The sequence below is a fragment of the Apodemus sylvaticus genome, chromosome X (assembly GCF_947179515.1).
Source record: "Apodemus sylvaticus chromosome X, mApoSyl1.1, whole genome shotgun sequence".
NCBI lineage: Eukaryota > Metazoa > Chordata > Mammalia > Rodentia > Muridae > Apodemus > Apodemus sylvaticus.
Genome location: NC_067495.1, coordinates 1534959 through 1549282, shown reverse-complemented (window position 1 = coordinate 1549282; position 14324 = coordinate 1534959). Strand labels below are relative to the sequence as shown.

At 35.1% G+C, this 14324-nt stretch overlaps 1 protein-coding gene across 2 annotated transcripts in view; it reads left to right on the top strand.

The window, feature by feature from the left end:
• Jade3 (jade family PHD finger 3) overlaps positions 1-14324 on the top strand; it is an 88398-nt gene that overhangs the window by 29728 nt on the left and 44346 nt on the right. For both annotated transcript variants that reach the window (XM_052171093.1, XM_052171092.1), the window contains exons 4-5: positions 7646-7702; positions 8586-8665. In XM_052171093.1, the coding sequence (XP_052027053.1) occupies positions 7654-7702; positions 8586-8665 (129 nt within the window). In that variant the 5' untranslated portion in view covers positions 7646-7653. The remainder of the gene's footprint in view (positions 1-7645; positions 7703-8585; positions 8666-14324) is intronic.

The window sequence follows — 14324 nt, the reverse complement described above, 5'->3', positions numbered from 1 at the left end:
CTACAACCTTAGATGGATGTTGAAACTAGAAAAACATAGAAAGTTGGTTTTGAACTAAGAACCCACACCTCAGTGGCATTTACTCTCTTTCAGCTGAATTTGCATTTTCACCATTGGAGCCTTTGGTGGTAGTCTTATAGAGTCTCACTTTCAGGTCACCTTTCCAATAGTCCCAACACAAAGTGTGAGGTTTCTTTTAAAAAGTAAATTTCTCTAGATCCACCTTGTCTATGACTTGAAACTTGTTAATGCTTCTCTCACCAAACTGCATATTTTTAATAGGTCTCTGCTCTCTTAACATTGTGAGACTAAGATCAATGAGCAGTAACCATAACATTGCCTAGATATATTTATTATGTTGCCCTTAAATTTCTTCCACCAAACAACTTAGTCCATCATTTTTTAATTTAGCCTAACTTATGTTTTTAGGATATGGAAAGAATATAGCCAGACTCTTTGCCAGAAACAGACAAGAGTAACCTCTAGCCCAAGTTTTCTTCAGGGTCCTTGTTTTGACGTCTTATGAAGCAGACCTCCTCTGTGCATTTCTCTTGGCATTTTTGGGCTTCTAGATTCCTGCTAAATGCCTTACAGCATTCCAGAGCTTCTCTAGCTCACAGCTCTAAACTCTCTCACATTATCCCTGAAAACCAGTTCAAAAGGCCATGAACCACATTGTCAGCTTTATCATAGCAGCAACACCATTCCTGGTACCAGTGTATTATATTACTTTCCTTGTTGTTGTGGCAAAGCACCAGACAGAAAAAAACTTCAGAAAGGGAGCCTTTATTTTGGCTTCCATTTTATAAGCCAGATGTAAGCTTACATTATGCCAGACCCAAAACCTGGAGGCTTGAACATGAGGTGGTTCATGCTCATTCAAGAAGTAGAGAAAGATGAATGTTGGTGATTGGCTCTTCTTTTTAAACCTTTACATTTATCACCATCATTTGTGTGTGTTTGTGTGCATTTGTATGCATGTGCACAAACTGCACATGTGCAATTGTGGGCACCTGCATGCTATGTTGTGCATATAGAGTAGAGGATAGCTTTGAGGAGTTGATTCTCTCCTACCATGGCTTCTAAAAATCAAACTCAGGTCATCAGGCCAGCACAACAAATGTTTTGTTCCATTAAAACTATCTTAGTGGCCCTATCCTACTTTTCCCTTTTTATTCAGTTTGGGTCCCACTTCAGTTCAGCTTCTTGTACCACTCTCACAGATTTCCCAGAAATATGTCCTCTAAGTCATTCTAAATTTAGTGAAGCTGAAAATAAAGATAAGACATCAAATTAGGATAGATGCAAAATTTGGAAATTAAAAGGCAGGCTTTCTATACACATGAAATAATTCCTTCATTTATTTATAGCTGATGTAAACTTAGAATGGACTGCCTTTTAGTTAGTTAGCTGTTAAAATAGTTGAGTAAAAGGAATCTTTTGGTCAGCTGTCTAGAAATATACTTGTGTATGCTTTTGGGAGTCTTAGCTTATATTCAGTTCTCAATAATTCTCTATATTGCTTTTTTGTTTTGGCATTTTTGTCTTATTGGTTTTCATTTATTTTAAGTTTTGTTTTTGTGTTATTTTTGAAGAGGGAGGGAGGGAAGGAGGGAGAACACCTAAAGCTGGGTTAACAGAGAGATGGGGAGGACCTGAAAAGACTTGGGAAAGGGGTAAAGCATGATCAAAATATATTGTATGAAAAAATGTAAAGAAAAAAGCTCCATGTAGTTTTTTTCCGCAGTGAAACAAAAGTATCTGACAATAAGCAGCTTAAGGAAGGGTTTATTCTGGGGCGTGGTGTGAGGTCATGGGCCGTCCTGGCCTGGATGGCTTGACGGCAGCTACTTGAGGCTGTGGTTACATTACATTGGCAGCCAGGAAACAGAGAGGAGGAATGCTGCTGCCCAACTTGGTTTCTCCTTTCTCCTCAGTTCAGGACTCTAGTTCAAGGAATGGTGCTATCCATATTTATGGTGGATCTTCCCACCTCAACTAATTCAACCTAGAAACTCCATCATAAACATTCCCTGAAGTTTGTCTACTAGCTGCTTTTAGATCCTGTCAAATTGACAGTTTTAACCATCACATATTGCAATTGAATGGATTTTCTTTTTCCTGGTAGCTCTGCAGAGTTCTCTATATCACTGGGCCAAGTTAATTTATTTGCCTTTGGTTTCAAGGGATGAAACTAAACAAAAATCTTAAATAAGAAAACATTGAAACTTGGACTCCAGAAAAATTTCAGCATGATGAACCATCTGTCATGCTCTCAACTTACAAGCACTTTTGACAGGTTTTTAATTTATACAAATTGTACAGCAACAGTTCTTTTTCAGGATTTTCAGAGTTTTATATTTGTTCATATTTTTTGTAAAATACTAGCTTGAAATAACTAAAATGGCTCTGAAAGGACAGCATATAGAGAAATATACTGTTTCCTTTTCTTTGCATATTCCTATCTGTGTTTCTTTTTAGTTTATATATAATTTTATTTTTCTAGAGTAATGAAGAGATAAATAGGATCCATTCATGCTATCTAGTCTGCATCAGGGAAGCAGAGACAAGCTGATCTCTGAATTCCAGGCTAGCCTGGTCTACAAAGTAGGTTCCATGACAGCTAGAGCTATTACACAGAAAAGTCCTGTCTCAAACAACAACAACAACAACAACAACAACCCAAGAAACAAGGAAGGAAAGAGAGAGAGAGAATCAAATTATCAATAAATGGGGATAGAGAGAGGCTACTTAGCAGTGCTTGGTGTACTCGATTCCCAGCAACCATTTGGCTAAAAACTGTCTATAATTCCAACACCTTTTCTGGCCTTGGGCCTTCACATGGGCATGCATGCGCATGTACACACAGAGACACGCACACACACACCCATGCACGCACATATGCATATTTTCTCTCTTACCACATATTCAAAAATATTTTTTAAAAATGACCAGTTTTGGAAAATATTGACATATTTTCCCCTTGCCTGATGTATCAGTCACCTAATATTCCATTCTTCATATAAAAACTAAGCATATCCATTGTATTAGTATGTAAATTTAAAGATTTCATGCCTTTTACCTTTAATATATGATCCATCTTGAATTAAAATTTTATAACAAGTTAGACCTTGGCTGAGGTTCTCACTCTAGTACTGTTCCAACACTATATGTATACTTTTGTCAAAATAGATTGGTCATATTTGTATGGAAGTGTTTTCAAAATAAAGTGAAAATATATCAGTCTAAACATGAATATGTTAGGTTACATAGCAAAGGACAATTAAGATTGCTAAGTAATCATAAAGTAAGGACACTAACTTGGATTATTTGGTTCGGCTGAATGTAATTGCAGGGGTCTTTGCAAATGGAAAAATGGAATAGGGGTCTAGATCTAATTATAGAAGTTATTATCAGAGAAATGTAACATTGTTTGCTTTAAAGATGACCAGGATCTATGGAGTAAATATGAGTACTCTAGAACTGGGCTTGGCAAGGAAAAAATTCTCTAGAAAGAGATGCAGCTCTGTGGGCATTTTAGTTTTATCCCAGTTTAGCCAGACCCACTGAAACATAAAAATAAATGTAGTTTTAGGCCACTATTTTGATGGTAATTTGTCACTGTAATACTAGGACACTAACAACTAGATATTTTAGGAAATTCCGATAGGCTAGGAATTTATTTCTGTTTTTTAATTTTTGCTTATTCTTTTAAGACATTGTCTTACTATGTAGTATAGGCTGGCATGGGACTTGAACACTTCCTGCCTCATCTTCCCAAGTAGTTGGAATGGCAGGCATACACTATCACTCTTGACAAATAGGACTATAAATGTTTGATAGTTACATACATACATACATACATACATACATACATACATACATACGTGCATACATACATACATAGATATGTGTGCATCTATATTATATATGGATATATAGATAGATATAAAGAGACTAATATTCGATGTAATTACACAAAATAAGTACTACATAAATTTGTGCATTCAATAGGGAATAGTAAGTGTTTTTGTTTATTTTGGTTTGATTAAGACATAGGCTGACAATTAGAAACAATGAATTCACAAAATTTTTAGGCAAATGGTTTGATCTGGAAAATATCATCCTAAGTGAGGTAACCCAATCACAAAAGAATACACATGGAATGCATGTCTGATAAGTGGATATTAATTAGCCCAGAAGCCCTGAATACCCAAGGCACAAATTGCATAACAAATGACTCCCATGAAGAAGTATGGAGAGGGTCATGATCCTGGAAAGGATTGATCTAGCATTGGAGGGGAAAATAAGGACAGAGAAAAAGGAGGGAGGTGATTGGAGAATGGGTGGAGAGAAGAAGGTTTATGGGACATATGGGGAGGGGGGATCCGGGAAAGGGGAAATCATTTGGAATGTAAACAAAGAATATAGAAAATAAAAATATTAAAAAAAAAGACATAGGCTGACTATGTAGCCTTGGCTGGCTTGGAACTCACTACATAGACCAGACTAGCTTCAAAATTACAGAGATCCACTTGCTTCTGCCTCCTGAGTGCTGGGGTTAAAGGTGTACAACACCATGCTTGGTCAACATACTACTTTTGGCACAGATTTTTTGTTATTGTTGCTTCTATAGCAGTGTTATTGTGATAAAATTTACCATATAGTTCACCTGTTTAATTATACATTTCAATGATTTTAATATCATCATGGATATGTACAACCATCACCACAGAGCACCTTAAACTTGCTAGCATATTGTTTTCTGACTTTTATTGTTTCCAATGAGAAGACAGTTGTTAATCTTATTGGGGGTGGGTTTCATGAGTGAGTTGTTTTTTCCCATGACCCCTTTCAAGATTTTTTTCTCCTTATTTTTATAAATTTTCATAAATTCTACTATAATAGCTCTCTTTGCATATATCCTACTTGAAGTTTGTTCAATTTCCTGTATATGTATGGAAGTGTTTTCAAAATAAAGTGAAAATATATCAGTCTAAACATGAATATGTTAGGTTACATAGCAAAGGACAATTAAGGTTGCTAAGCAATCATAAAGTAAGGACACTAACTTGGATTATTAGTCTGTGCTGGAGAGACAGAGAGAATGAACTGAGGTTAAATGCCATAGACCATCATTTATTTAATTTGCCTTCTGAGTTTTAGTAGATTGTCTTGAATAGATATTCCTTCCTTTGTGATATATCCTTGTGGTTATTTCTAGAGATTTCTAATGGTTGGCTATTATGGTTTCAGCTGAAATAACTTTGTCAGTTTAATTAATGAATGGATCCATGAAACTCTATGTATAATTATGCCCAAAGTAGAGAACTCTGTAAACCTTTTAACAGTCTTGTGGCTCTTGTTGCTCATGGTTACTCAATAGTGGTCATGGACTTGGACTTCTGTTTCCTTGGTAGATTGTAAGTGGCTTGAAGTCAATACTTTCAGTCTTTATATGTAGAACCCCAGTAGTGCCTACTCTCATTTACTTTCTGTTGTGACGTATAAAAGGATGTCAGTCTTTACTTATATGAAGATCTTTTCTCCTTTATGTTATTAATGCTGTCTTTGTGACTCTAAGTATTTGGGGTTTGTCTTTTCATGATCTGTGATTTTTTAATTAACTTCTTACTGTTGACAACTTACAGACTATCTCCTTTATTTCAGTCTTTCCATCTAATAAGTTTGCAAAGAATGCCACTACCAATCACATGTGTACAGTAGTTCCATTTTTGTACATTTCTGAATGAGACAATTCAGAATTACCACTTAGTCTTAGATAATAAAGAATTTAAAAATAAGAGTCTAAGATGCAAAGTTTTAAGAGTATATTTATAGATTAATTATAAAGAAGTATTAAGTATTCTATTTGAGGCTATTCATAAACCACACTAAAAGGCCTCTCAGCAGTAAAAGTCAGCATCTTTAGACATAGGGAATTCTAATTAAATTGGCATTGTCAAGAATAGACTGTTAACTTCCTGAAGTTTAACCATTGTCTGTAGCAGGTCAGAGAACACAAACTGAAAGATGTGTAACTTCTGCTTGGTTCTGAGACAGTGAGAGAATTTTCCCAGTATTTAAACATAATCAAATGCCAATTATATAAATCTAACTATAAAACCTTTCAGTGGGTTTTGAGATAACATCCCATCTTAGAGAAAAGTTGAACATTGCTAATTAAGTCCAGCCCTATCTTGAGAAAGCGAGAACAGTGACAGTATTTATTATTCCATCTGAAATTGTTATTTTTACAAAGATCATATCCATTTTACTACAAGTCCATTTTACTTAAATCAAGACTATCTAACAAACATTGCTAAGCATTCATGATCCGAATTATACTATATGAATTAAATTGTGGTATATATTAAAGGCCACAAGACATTTGTTTTGTAATAAATTAGGCAGTAGAATTACTTATTAATAGTCTTTTTTAAATTTTTTTCTCTTTTTATTGGACATTTTATTTACATTTTAAATAGTATCCCCTTCCCCCCCCCCCACAGCCCCCTATCCCTTAGTAGCCTTTTTAAGATAAGCTACTAGGTCTGATTTTGTACCTTTTCTTAATCCCGGTGAAGATGGCTTTTATTCCAGGAATGTACTTTTTAGGATTCTCCAAATACTACACTAGTATATCTTCTTCTAATGATGCGTTTGATTTTGTTGGCATCTGTGTAAAAGGATCCAGTTGGCCTGTCTTCCTTCTGCACAGAACATGGAGATTTGATCAGTCTTATGCTTGCCTCCCACACTTTCAGGGGAAAAATCTTCTTGCCTTTTTCACCATCACCCATTTTGAAATTTGTTGCCCTCTATTCAATAGTACTATCACTACTTTCTAAAGCTAGATGTTCCACACTCTTTTTTTAAATGTTTGTGTCTTCCTTAACTCTAGTGTGTGTTCCCAGAAAGGTGATGGACTCTTTTTAATCTATATTTTAATAGAATAAAAAAATATTTTAATCTATTGTTGGCAACACTGGAAGCAGTAGAAGATACAGTCCAAAGTTTCACACTATTGTAACTTTAAAAAGAAAACTTATGTGTACATTGAGATATTTTAGATTAGGCTTCTTCTTTGGGAGAACAAGAAAGGGGGCAGGGAAGAAAGGCTGTATGGTCTTTTTAGCCATCCGTGTTCTATGCCTTTTAGCCTAGGCCCTTGATAATTATGTCTTCCTGACTGCTGTTACTTTTCATGTACTTATTGGTGTTTCTGACTGTAGATAACCCAGCTAGATCCTGTTATTTGATTCTGGTCAGCAGTGTACCACTCAGGATCTACGATTTGGACTAATGTTATGGCCTTACCAAACCTCGGATATACTTTGTATTGTAGGATTTAATAATAATATTCTCTTCCCGTTATTCTAGGTTATATCAGAGTATGTTTGTTAGAAACCATTTACTTTCTAAAGTTTGCTTATTGCTGCTGCTCTGGGGTCTAGGGAACACGGTTTTTTGTTTTTATTTTGTTTGCTTTTGTTATTTTGTTATAGTTTGTTGATTTTTCTCTCTATTATGATCTTGGTTGTTTTTTAATTCATAGCAGTTCTTTGGTGTCAACTTTTTAATGTGGGACAATGTTAACTGACTTCTAGGACAAGTATATATTGATCATTATTCTCTTTCCCAGGATGCACAATGATGAAACGGCATAGACCTGTCAGCAGCAGTGAGAGTTCAGATGAGTGTGAGTAGAACTAGCTAGTAACCTATGTATCTGTGGCCCTTGAGGATATTTTCTTTGACTTGAGAATGACTTGTTTCATGTTTCCTCCAACAGTTAAAATATTTCTAAGAAAGGAAGGTCAGGATCTATTTTTACTCTTTTAATTTCATTAGACATTTATAAATTAAGTAGAAGAATCGATTTATGTGTTATACAGCACTTGGATTTTTCACTTTAAAATTTACTTATAACAAAAATCTAGATCTACCAATGTTTTAACAGAACTTCTCTAGAAAGAAAGAAAAAAGTATTGAAAATATAAACTGTAGATCCTGATTTTGATTATAACTAAGGTACTAAATATTTGGTTGAGGGTCAATCATAAGTTTGTTTAAAGCCTTAAAATAGCCTTTAGGGAAATGCTGACAGATTATTTATTCCACATTCTTGGTTTTTCTAGACTGACTGACTTTTCTTTCTTTTCATTCCTTCTTTCCTTCCTTCTTTTCTTTTCTTTTCTTTTCTTTTCTTTTCTTTTCTTTTCTTTTCTTTTCTTTTCCTTCCTTCCTTCCTTCCTTCCTTCCTTCCTTCCTTCCTTCCTTCCTTCCTTCCTGTAGATTTTTTTTCTCCAGTCAGAACACAAATTCGTCTGTCCCAAAATATTATGAGACATTATGTCAAGTATGTCAAGTTGAATCTTCACAGCCATTGTTAAAGCTTTCAGAATCTGGGTTGTCACTAATAAATGTTAAACACCATTGAGACTCTCTTGGGTACAACTGAATACTTTTTTCAGTAGTATGAGATCTTGTGGTCTTCTGTCATATCTTTCAAATATTTAGTTAGTTGACATGTAAAGTAGTGGGTAATATATTTCAGTATTTTTTCTAATTATCTTTTGCAGGTCCTTCTACTTCCTTTACTTCTAGCTCAATGTATAGGAAGAAGTCAAAAAATCCTAAGGAACACAAGAAGTCTGCTGAGGTGAGATAAAATATTCAATTTTACACTTAAAAACTAGCATCTGCCTCCTGCCAATGTTAACAATACCCAGAATTTGTAAAAGTGCCAAGTGAAATATATACCAGTGAGCCAATATAGATAGGCTTATTTACTTAGGATAATACTTACTTTCCAAAAAAGATTTTTTTCTTTTCTCCTTTATAAAAGTAGTAATTTTTACACTGATTTTATTTGAAGAATAAGTTCTCAGCTTTATAGTAGTCTTCCCCTAGCTAAGAAATCAGACTTGGGGGAAATCTTTGAAAGATCCCAAGATCTTATAGCCTCATATTGAAAAGAGTTGCATTAGAGGGTGGGAAATAGTGCAAGAAAGGCATAGGTAAAGAGGCCGTGGGTGGAGAAGGAAAAGACTGAGTCCTGACAGTGTTTGAAACATTACTAGCCCAGAAAAAATAGATCACTTCTCTGATGCTCAGCCTCTGCCCTAAGAGCACCAAACTACCAGGATTGTACTTGGCATTTAGTGGGTCATAAAGATTTTCCTCAGTGGAAATTAACTTATTAGACATTGACCCTATGCATCTTCATTTTCACTATAAGTAAAATTCTTTAGATAGTTATCTGTTTCTGCATTGCAAATAACAAGATTAGTGGCTTAAAACAGTATACATTTATTATCTGTTTCTGTGGTCAGGAATCTGTATTGAGTGTTCTTAAGTCTTTCAGGGCTGCAACCACTGTGCTCACTGGAATGTTCTCACTGGGGATTAGAAAAGAATTCACTTTTAAGTTATGGGCAAAATTCCTTTCCTTGAAGCTGAAAGACTTAAGATCCTTGTTTTCCTGCAGTCTTTTGACAGCACTCAGTTCTGAAGGATTTTATAGTTTCCTGCCATCTGGCCTTCTCTTACGGCAGGGCCACTTTCTCAGGGGAAGGAAAGAGGCTCTTTCTCTTCCATATGCTGAAATGAAATTTTATATGGCATAGTGTGACATCAGTGCTTCTAAAAGCAAACAAACAAAAAACCCCACATAGCTTTATCATCTAGAATATTTGCCATAGTTTATGGTTAGAATCAAGTCTTAAGTTCCACTCATTCTAACAGAAATGGAATAACTGGTGGGGATTACTTTTCATTCAAGTGTATCTCCCTTTCTCAGAGGTCACTTGGTCAGATATCTTTGTGGGCCTGGTAGAATAACAGAGTATTTTTATAAGTGACTGCTGTACAGGAAAAAATTTGGGAATATAATGTACAAAAACAGGAGTGGGGGGTGTCTGGAGAGATACGTCAGCAGTTAAGGACACTAGCATTTCTTCCAGAAGATATAGGGTTGATTCCTGATTCTCAGCATCCACGTGGCTACTCAAACCCAGCTATGATTCTACTTCCAGGGCATCATCAGGTAGTAGGCACACATGAATCACACCCCTAACACACACACAAAAGCAAGAGAGAGAGAGAGAGAGAGAGAGTGCACTCATACATATAGAATAAAAATTAATGTAAAAAAATTTTAAAGAATACTATTGAGTATTCAGTAGACTTCTCTCTAGTCTGAGTTTGTTACTTGTCTCGTGATTAGACTATAATGACTATAATTAAAGTTTAGGAGAATACTATAACAGAATGAAGAGCCTTTCTTGTCACATTATATCAAGGGAGTTATCATTTGATTAACATGAAGTTTCTCCGATATAACATTACTTTTTTCTTTCTTTTTGTTCTGTTCACTAAGACTGGCATACTAAAACACAAGGATGATGTTAGGCAAGAATTTACTTTCTGAAGGAAAGAATTAGTTAACAAATATATTTGATAATACTCTGTGCAGAAGTATGTCTTCTCCTTATCTTAAATATATTTTTCTTCATTGCAAATAATAACAAGATTAATGGCTTAAATCAGTATACATGTATTATCTCAGTTTCTATGGGTCAGGAGTCTACACTGAGTGTGACGTGTGTGTGTGTGTGTGTCTGTCTGTCTGTCTGTCTGTCTAGTGAGATGGCTCAGGATAAGGCACTTTCTGCTAAGTCTGACAACTTGAGTTTTGTCTCCAAAATCCACATGGTAAAAGGAGAGAAAAACTCCAACCAGTTGTCTTCTGACCTTCACACTTGAGGTGTGGTATATGCATGCCTACACACATACACATGTACTGAATAAGTAAATAAAACAAATTTTTGATTATATACATTATTTCAATATGAGCATATATATATATATATATATATATATATATATATATATATACATATTTATACTTTATATTTAAGGCTTCATTTAGAAGTGTTAGGTATTGAACCTAGGGCCTTGCAAATGCAATGGTAAGCACTTTATTTTTAATCTACATTCCCACCCTACTTTATACTTAAAGTTGTTATCCTACATAATTTTTGTGTTTTTGAAATTATTCCATTATATCAATGAAATCATCTCTTTTATTCTTCCAATTCCATCATTTTTAATTCTTATTTATAGTATTTTCTTCAGGTTTATTTTGTTGTTCTATATTTTTTGGCATGAATACTTAGGTATTAGGCAAATGCTCTACAACTGAGCCCTTGTTTCAGTTATTAATGAGACATATTTTTCTCCCTTTTTGATTGTAGTGATGAAGATCAAACCCAATTCTTTGAATCTACCACTGAGCTACACTTCCAAGTCTCTTTTTTTGCTTTTAAATAAATAAATAAATTTAAAATAAATTTTAGTACTATAAAATTCTTTTAAATACAATTTTAGCTGTATTCTATTAATTTTCATATTTAATTTTAAGTTTGTATTTTATTTGGTGAGTCTCGACACATCAATTAGAGTACTTTTTGTCAGAGAAGACTATAAGGCTCCACATATTTTATATTTGATGAGGTTTGTTTTATAGCCCAAGGTATAGTATTTTTTACTGTTTTTTTTTATTCGATATATTTTTTATTTACATTTCAAATGATTTTCCCTTTTCTGGCCCCCCACTCCCTGAAAGTCACATAAGCCCCCTTCCCTCCCCCTGTTCTCCCACCAACCCCTTCCCACTTCCCTGTTCTGGTTTTGCCCTATACTGCTACACTGAGTCTTTCCAGAACCAGGGGCCACTCCTCCATTCTTCTTGTACCTCATTTGATGTGTGGATTATGTTTTGGGTATTCCAGTTTTCTAGACTAATATCCACTTATTAGTGAGTGCATACCATGATTGATCTTTTGAGACTGGGTTACCTCACTTGGTATGATGTTCTCCAGCTCCATCCATTTGCCTAAGAATTTCATGAATTGATTGTTTCTAATGGCTGAATAGTAATCCATTGTGTACATATACCACATTTTTTGCATCCATTCTTCCATTGAGGGATACCAAGGTATAGTTTATTTTGGTGATTGGTTGTACCTTGGAAATGTAAAAATAATGTATCAGATCGAATGGAACTGTAATTATATATATATGTACCACCAGTGCTGGGAACAAACTTTGGCCTTCTGCAAGAACAGCAAGTGCTGTTAACTATGGAGCCATGTCTCCAACTCTATGGATTTCTTTATATTTATTCTGTTTGAGATCCTAAATCTCAGATTTATATCTTCTGCCAAGTTTGGGGAAAACTGTCACCATTATTTTTTTCAATATTTGTTAAGTTCCATCTTACTTAATTTTTGTAATTTTTGCATGAGTGTTACTTTTGTTATTTTCCACAGATTCTTTAAGATCGCATATCTTCACAAAATCTGAGATTCTGTGATTTCTGTCATTCGCTGGTTCTTTTTTGATGGTTTTTGTTTGGTTTGTTTGTTTGTTTGTTTGTTTGTTTGTTTTTAAGGAGTGGTAATAACTAAAACTAAGGCATCAGCAGTTTTCTACAAGCATTGAACCACCAAGCCTTATCTCCAGCCCTGTTTTTTTCTTTTATTAATTCCATTCTTAGATGAGCTTGACCCAAGAGTTTGTTATTTTAATTATTGTATTATTCCACTCTGAAATTTTTATTTGCTTATCTTTTATTACTTTGCTGAGATTTTTTTGTTAGCAGTTTTGCATTGAGGCAATAATTACCATGGATGCCTGAAAATTCTTGTTCTATAATTGTAACATTCTTGTCATCTTGGTGTTGGTGCCTATTGTCTTTTTCATTCCCAATTTTTAGTATGGCAAGTAATTTTCAATTGTCTTCTAGATGCTTTTTTGGTATTATATTATAAGACACTTGGTTTATTTAAATCTTTTGTTTTGGCAAACTTCTGCTATAACCTGGCTTGTCAGAATAAAAGTACTGTCCCTTCCAGTGACGGGATGCTTGGGATCCCTTTAGCAGTTCTATTTATCTAGAAGACACCAAGTTTTGCTACTGCTTGGTAGGAATGGTAATACTTAGCTTATTGCCTCCTCTAATAGGAGAGTTAATAGTGAAAGATACCATGTTACTGATGTGCAGTGATAACAGCTCAGGCTATCTACCTAGTCTTTACTGACACCAACTTGACAAAGGGGACTCCTAACTAATGTTAATACCATATTAGTTACCTTTTAAAAATAAAAACCATGGACTAGGGGCACAGCTCAGTTGATAAAGCACTTGCCTGGCATAAACAAAGTCCTGGTTTTAATCCTATCTCTCAGAAGGCAGAGGCAGGAAAATCAGAAGTTCATGGTCATCTCTTGTTGTACAGTGAGTTAGAGAACAACCTGCCTGGACTATATTGAGACATATCTTCTCTGTCTCAAAAATTTTTAAATACATTTTTGAAAAATAGTCCTCATAACATGAAGTTTATCAAGTTGAAGCATTTTATTATTAAATGGGTTCTAGTAGATTCATAGTTATATATCTTTTACAACAGTCTAAAATTTAGAATCTTTTCACCACTCCTATATGTAAGAAATCCCTTGTCTTCCTAATCTCAGCCCTTGAAAACCACTGATCTACTGACCATCTCCACCTTTGCATATTCTGGACATTTCTTTTAAAGTGGAATCATACAGTATGTGGAGTTTTTAAATTTATTTATTCATTTATTTTTCCCACTCCATATTTTAACCCCCCCATCCAACCTCCGACTGTTCCACATCCCATACCTCCTCCCCACCCCCGCCTCCACGTAGATGTCCCCACTCCCCACCCCACCTGACCTCTAAACGCCCTAGGTCCTCTAGATTCTTGAGGGTTAGGTGCATCATCTCGGAATGAACACAGACCCAGCAGTCCTCTACTGTATATGTGTTGAGGGCCTCATCAGCTGGTGTGTGCTGCCTGTTTGGTGGTCCAGTGTTTGAAAGATCTTGGGGGTCCAGATTAACTGAGACTGCTGGTCCTCCTACAGGGTCACCCTTCTTAGCTTCTTTCAGCTGTTAACTTTCAGGTCTTAGCATTTAAGAGTTAGTAGATAGGACGGTCTCTCAGGCTAATTGAGACCAGAGCCCAAAGTTTTAATCAGAAACATCAAGTATTCATTGTGATTTGTGTAAAACCATTTTGTGATTAAATTCTCAAGAAAATAAAAACTGGAGCTAGAGAGATGGTTTGGAAATTAAAAGCACTGGTTGTTCTTGAAAAGAACCTGAATTTGGTGCTCAGCCCCACGTGGTGGTTCACAACAACAACAACAACAAAGAGCAGTGTAGAAAACATATTTTATTCACTTTGCAGTTATTTGCCTGACTGTTGACCATTTAAGTAATGTTTTTTC